The 7051-nt window shown below is 26.9% G+C and overlaps 2 protein-coding genes across 2 annotated transcripts in view; one reads left to right on the top strand and one right to left on the bottom strand.

The window, feature by feature from the left end:
- The window catches only part of LOC107495286 (probable 2-oxoglutarate-dependent dioxygenase AOP1), a 5399-nt gene extending 3526 nt beyond the window's left edge, over window positions 1–1873 (top strand). Inside the window, exons 2-3 of the mRNA XM_016116394.3 lie at window positions 80–410; window positions 1433–1873. Of these exons, the coding sequence (XP_015971880.1) occupies window positions 80–410; window positions 1433–1675 (574 nt within the window). The 3' untranslated portion in view covers window positions 1676–1873. The remainder of the gene's footprint in view (window positions 1–79; window positions 411–1432) is intronic.
- A 4285-nt stretch (window positions 1874–6158) lies between these two features.
- The window catches only part of LOC107495297 (gibberellin 3-beta-dioxygenase 2-like), a 2148-nt gene continuing 1255 nt past the window's right edge, over window positions 6159–7051 (bottom strand). The window contains exon 2 of the mRNA XM_016116405.3: window positions 6159–6799. Coding sequence (XP_015971891.1) covers window positions 6226–6799 — 574 coding nt within the window. The 3' untranslated portion in view covers window positions 6159–6225. The remainder of the gene's footprint in view (window positions 6800–7051) is intronic.

Raw genomic sequence — 7051 nt, 5'->3', positions numbered from 1 at the left:
AGTCCTACAATTATGTGTGCAACCTATTAAAGAAAATATATATGTTATATACATAAATTGTTTTGATTCGATGTTGTAGCGAGACAATGAATTCCATAAGTTCAAAGTTGGTGGAACTGAATTACATGATCTTGAAGATGATTGAAGAGGGTTATGAGCTTCCAAAGCACTACACTTGGGAGATTGAAGACATGCTAATGAAGGGTACCGTTTTTTTGCGTCTAATGAAGTACAAAAGTCCAAGCAAAGAAGGTGAAATTGGATTGGTGACTCACACTGACAAAAACACCTTAACTATTCTTTGCCAAAATGATGTGCAAGGTCTTGAGGTGCAAACCAAAACTGGAAAATGGATTCAAGTGGAGATACCCCAAAATGCCTATGTGGTCGTTGTTGGTGACATATTGAAGGTATATATAGCATGTTAATTAATTTAATAGAGATATAAATATATGTCTTTTTTTGACAATTTAAATTAAATTTTTAGAATAAATAATTTTTTGATATGAAAAAAAAATATTCTTGATCAATGACAGTTTTAGAATTATCTTTGTTATCTCGAAGAAAGTATTTCAATTATGACAAAACTAAAAAGAAGGAAAATGCGTATACAAATTTCATGATTAAAGCCCGTATTAAAAGAGGCAATTAGGCGAAAAAATAGGTTAAAAATATAATTATTTATGTAATTTATTTAATGATTTAAACTTTAGAGATGAGTGATTTTATGAGATAATAATTTTATCAATTATATGTAACCATGGATCATAAAAACAATAAAAAATGTAAATAATGGCTTTGAACTTCATCTTATGTGCATGTTTTATCTTAAATTTTTAAATAGACTTTTTTGGGTATCAGCCATTTTCAATCATTTTAATCAGTATTTAATCAATACAAATATTAAATTATTTTTAATAAATAAATTTTATTTGCATTGCTATATATTTTTAAAATGAGTTGATTTGATGCCCTAATTTCGTTAAATGATGAAAAAAATTCCGTTAATTTTCTATTCCAAAACTATTCTTTTGCATATACATGATGCATGTGTTTTTTATATAGATAATTGGTTTAATAGTAGAAGAATAGTTTTGGGAAAATGAAGTTAAGAAAATATCTTATTTGTATCATTTGATATTTCGCTCATGGGTCACATTACATATTTTGAGAATTTAGAGTACATATAAATTAAACTACATATAATTAATTTCAGTAATTTAACCTTAAACATATATTAAAATTTTTAGGGTATTATGCTGTCTTTTAATCATGGTTTTAAATTGTGGGTGCCATTATCTTGCAAAGAATAATAATAATGGAACAATCTTTTAATTAGCACTAACAACTAATTAATTTTGGTCCAATATAATTGCTCATGCTCTATGTTTATATAGTAACTAAATAGAATGATTTAATTTGTTGTGTATAGGCATGGAGCAATGGTAGATTACATGCGGTTAGACATAGAGTGACAATGAAGGGAGATAAAGAAAGATATTCATTTGGAGTGTTTACAATGCCTAAGGATGAAGCCAAGATTGAGGTGCCACCTGAGTTGGTTGATGCCAACACTCATCCCTTACGTTATCACCCATTCACTTATGGAGACTACATCAAATTCTTTGTTTCTAATCTCAATGAGAATGCACTTGATGAATTTGCTGCTCTTTAATTTCATTCTTGTTTGTTTGTTTGTTTATGATGCATGCTATTATATTATGGCATTTGTGTGTGTATATGATTTATAGTTTATTATGATTTTATTTTATCAATAAAGTATGTAAGTGTTCTAAATTTATTGATTGAACGAATTCATTGTAAGCCAACTCTTATAGTGATGTGAATATATATGGGTGTAATTCTAAGTAAAGTTATGTAGTTCATATTTTGTCTATGTAATTATTTTATGTTCATTCTCACAAATTTTTATATCCAATTTCATAAATTTTTAAATTTTTTATTTTTAATTTTAGGAAAAATGTTTTTAACAAATATTAGAAATACACAATTTTTTTGAAAAATAAATTTGTAAATAAAAATATAAAATTTTACATTTTTTTTCTGCTTTAATGATAAATATATAGTTTAAAAAAAAGTATAAAAATTTTTAAAAGAAAACACAGAATTTTGTGAATGAAAATATCTTAAATAATTCAACATTTTCTTATTTTCTTCTTTGATGATGAACACATAAACTAAAAAAAACCATAAATTCTTTTTTTTTCTCCTCTTCTCTTTTTTTTTCTTATTTTTATTCAATTATTTATTTTCTTTTGTTTTCTCTTTTTTTTTTAAAAAAAAAAGAGGAGGAGAAAAAAAATATCAAATAAATAGAAGCAATTTTAACAAATAGTTGTTTCTCCTCCTTCTCCTTCTTCTCCTTCTCTTTCTCCTTTTTCACGTGTTTTTTTTTCATCGTCATTCTTTTGTTGTTGTTGTTATTGCAGTAAAAGATGAGGAGAAAGAGTTTTGAATTGTGCAGGACAACGAGTCCAAATGCACCTTAATTCACTCAAAAATAAACCGAAATTATATAATGGTTGCGACATAATTAACTTAGAAATAAACCAAAATTACATAATGATTGCGACACAATTAATTCAAAAAGAAAGAGAAACAGAGAACAATGATAAAAAATCTGCAGGTTAAAGCAATAGGGTAATAATAAAAGATTTTTAACATGAACTTAGAAATTTTTGCATGGAAATTCTAAATTCAACTGAGGAGAATTTAGCTACAATAGAGGAAAAGATTATAAGAAAAGGCCTTTTAGAAAAAAGGAATATATATTATTCATGGTATCTTATATTAAATTTATAATTCATATTAGAACTATTTGAGAGATTTCATTTTTTGGGACAGTGAAGGTCAATGAAATACTTTTTTTTCTGCCTTTGTAGAATATTTAAAAATATTCATTGTATTCATTATTTTTTATTATATTTTTTTATTTAATTTTACTGATTTTCTAAAATCTTGCTCAAGAACTAAACTCAAATTTAACACATAAATTCAGAAATGGTATTAAATTTGAGTAAATCAAAAAAAATTTGAAAAAATGAAATAAGAAGAAAAAGATGAAGAAAAAAATATGAAAAAGAAGAAGAAGTAGTAGTAGAAGATGAGGAGGAAGAGTAGAGTTTTAAATTGTGCAGGATAACGAGTCCAAATGCACCTTAATTCACTCAGAAGTGAACCGAAATAATTACATAATGGATTACGATATAATTAATTCAGAAATGAATCGTAATAACATAATAATTGCGTCACAATTAACTCAGAAATGAATCAAAATTTACCATAATGATTGTGACACATAAACTCAGTTTGAAAACAAGTACACAAACAAGACTGAATCATGAAAATTTAAAATTAATTTTGGATCAGACAACGTTATTAATATATTTCTTCTTCTTTTTTGTTTGATATTTTTTCTATTTTTCTTAGTTTTATTGAGAGAGTAAATAAAAAAGAATTTTGAGAAAATGAAATAAGAAGGTAAAGATGGAAAAGAAAAAGATGAAAAAGAAAAATGTGGAGAAAGAGTTTTGAATTGTGCAGGACAATGAGTCTAAATGCACCTTAATTCACTCAGAAATGAATCGAAATCACATAATGGATTGCGACACAATTAACTCAAAAATAATTAAACTTACACAATAATTGTGACAAAATTAACTCAGAAACAAACCGAAATTATATAATGACTGTGACACATAAATTCAGTTCGAAAACAAGCACACAAATAAGACTGAATTATGAACAAAAATACATCCAAAATTAATTTCGGATCAGATAAGGTTAATATATTTTTTCTTCTTTTTTGTTTGATATTTTCTTCTCTTTTAATTTTCTTGATTTTATTCCTTTTAAAAGAGTGAAACAAGAAGAACTATAAGAAAATGAAAAAAGAAGAATAAGATGAAGATGAAGAAGAAAATGATGAAAAAGAAGAAGAAGAAGCAATAGAGACGAGGAGGAAGAGGAGAAAGAGTTTTGAATTGTGCAGGACAACGAGTCCAAATGCACCTTAATTCAGAAATAATGAACCGAACTTATATAATGATTGCGACACAATTAACTCAGAAATGAATCGAAATTACATAATAGATTGAGATATAATTAACTCAGAAATGAACCGAAATTACATAACAATTGCGGCATAATTAATTCAGAAATAAACCGAAATTACATAATGATTGCGACACATAAACTCAGTTCTAAAATAAGCACACAAACAAGGCTCAATCGTGAACAAAAATACATTCAAAATAAATTTCGGATCAGACAACATCATCAACATAGCAAAAATTAAACAATAACAATAACGACGATAACGATAACTACGATATGTATAAGAAGAAGACAACAACAACAATGATGATGATGATGATGATGATGGAGGACAAGGATGAAAAGAAAGGAGGAGAAGAACTTTCAATGAGAAAAGAAGAAGAAAGATTGAGGAAGAGGAAGAGGAAGAGGTGGTGGCAGTGTAGTGGTGGTGGTGTTGGTGACGACAGTAATGAAAGTGAAAAATAATAAAAAAAAGAGGAAAAAAAGAAGACATAATATTAAGGGCGAAGAAAAAAAATAGTGCATGCGTGTATTTGAAAGAAGAAGAAGGAGGAGGATGAAAGAAGAAAAAACGAAAAAAAAAAAAGAAGAAGCGCGTGACTCAAAATCACTTGGATGAATTTAAATATTAAAATTGTTTAAATGTGAAAAATAAATTTTTTTTGTCTCTCTAATATTATTGTGTATATTAATACAAGACTAATTGAATTTTTTCATAAATTATTTTGTTCTTTTTCACATTATGAATGCCTCAATTTACTACACGCAAAGTATAGTAGTAATTGCCAACCAAAAGCAATAATGGAAAATTAAGAATGTTTGATAACAAAAATATATTAGTAAAAAATTATTAATTTTTTTAGTTTTATTTAATATATTTTATAATAAATAAATATTAAACAAAATAATTTTAAATATTTGAACGGATTTTTTTATCTCTTTGATATTATCGTAATTGAAATATGAGAATCGAAAAAATTAATGAGACATTTATTGTATTTAATTAGCTTATATAGTAGTATAGTCAACTCAAGTAATTAATTATTGATAAAAGGATAAAGAACCTACTGATGCCAATGGCTTGCATAGTTGCGTGGCAGAAATTCTACCGATAAGGTTAGAGTGACAATAATTTAAAATAATTTAATATTATTTATTTATTTTAATGATAATTAATGAACATAAAAAAGTAATTTTTGGTCTATTTAAATTGATTTTTATTGTTTTTCAAGAAAATACACAAATAATTTTTTTCGGGTAGGTTATAATGAATATGTGATGTTTTGAAAAATGTGTTAACAAAATACGTCACACTAATTGGAGTGTTCTGTGCAGTAGCATCTGTTCAAAATAAATAAATAAATAAAGGGTAATAAAATTATGAAAATTTTGTAATAGATTTATAAGTCTCCAAAATAATAAAATACTAAGTAAATAATTCTTAAAAAAGTTCATGATAAATTTATAAGTTTTAAAAAAAAATGAGTAATATTATGTGTACACTAAAATCAGCCACGCACGAAAATCAGTTATCAGTATAAAATACATGTTAAAATACATATACACATTAAAAATAAATTAAATCATACATGTATTTATATATAATAAATATATTAGTGACTAATTTTAATAGCTGATAATTTTAGTATACAAATAATATTTTTAAAAAAAATTATACTAAAACATTTTAGAAGAAGTTGATGTTTTACAATTTTAATATGTTTGTTTTAATGTTAGGATTTATTTTCGAAAATAAATGGTTAAAAGATAGTATTGTCATTATTTTTCTTAGAAGTTGCCAATACGTTCAAAAATAAATAAATAAACACAAATAAGATTAGATACATAATTTCAAATTTATTGTTTTAGGGACACGATAAGAGCATATCTTTATTTCATCTCATCCGAACACAAACCACATTAACATTAAAAAAAAGGAAAAGTCTACGGGCCAGCAGTTTTATTGAATTTTGGCCAGCATGTAACCAGCAGAGGAAGGTGAGTCATTGGATGAAATCTCATACCAATCTCACACCATCAAATCTAAAAAAAAAAAACATAAAACAAGGTAATAGCATTAACCCTAATAGTATTAGTCGTCTCTCTTAAAATGAAAATTCATATGCAGTTATCTTCACCCGCTCTTTAATCTTCTTTGATACTAACAATTGACAAGGCTTTGTCAAGATACTTGTCCTTAATTCCAACATATTCCTTGAAAGTCAACGCACGAAAACGAGGTTCCTCATCAGAGTTATTCTTCGGAACCAAAGGAGAAACCACTTGATCCATGGTGGGCCTATAAAAATAGACCATGGAGTACCTATGCTTAACGTTGTTCACTGAAACTTTGTGAAGTGCTGATTTGAATCTTGCATTGGATAACATGTGAAGAACATCACCGGTGTTGATGACAATGGTGTCAGGTACAAGTGGCACAGTGAACCAACCCGAACCATCCTTGAAGATGTGAAGGCCACTGCTTTGGCTTTGGTGAAGGAGTGTGAAGATTGAAGTGTCTGTGTGTGGAGCTATGCCCATGGCGTTTTCAGGTTTGGGACAAATAGGGTATGAATTCAATTGAATTGCACCAGCATGATTGTTGGGGCCAACCCAATTCTTTTCTTCTTCTTCAGAAATTCCCAAGAATTTGAAGCTTAGGTGTATCAATTTCTCTATTAACACCCTTGATTCGTCTTCGAACTTCTTCATCGCATCACTACCACCAGGAATAATTTTTTCGATCAATATAGCAATTAATTTTTTAAGACGATATTTTAACAGTGGAAACTCAGGTGCAGTTACTTCACTTGATAATTAAAAGTCGTTAAATGAAAATTTAATTAAATCAGTTAAATTATTTTTCACCTATTTTAATAGGTTCAGACTCATGTTATTATAAAAAAATTAATATATTAATACATTAAATTCAAACTTATTAATTAGTCTTATTAATCTGTTATTAGGTCTG

Source organism: Arachis duranensis, chromosome 6 (genome assembly GCF_000817695.3).
Source record: "Arachis duranensis cultivar V14167 chromosome 6, aradu.V14167.gnm2.J7QH, whole genome shotgun sequence".
Lineage (NCBI taxonomy): Eukaryota > Viridiplantae > Streptophyta > Magnoliopsida > Fabales > Fabaceae > Arachis > Arachis duranensis.
Note: the sequence above shows the minus strand (reverse complement) of the source record. Positions and strands in the feature narration are given on the sequence as shown.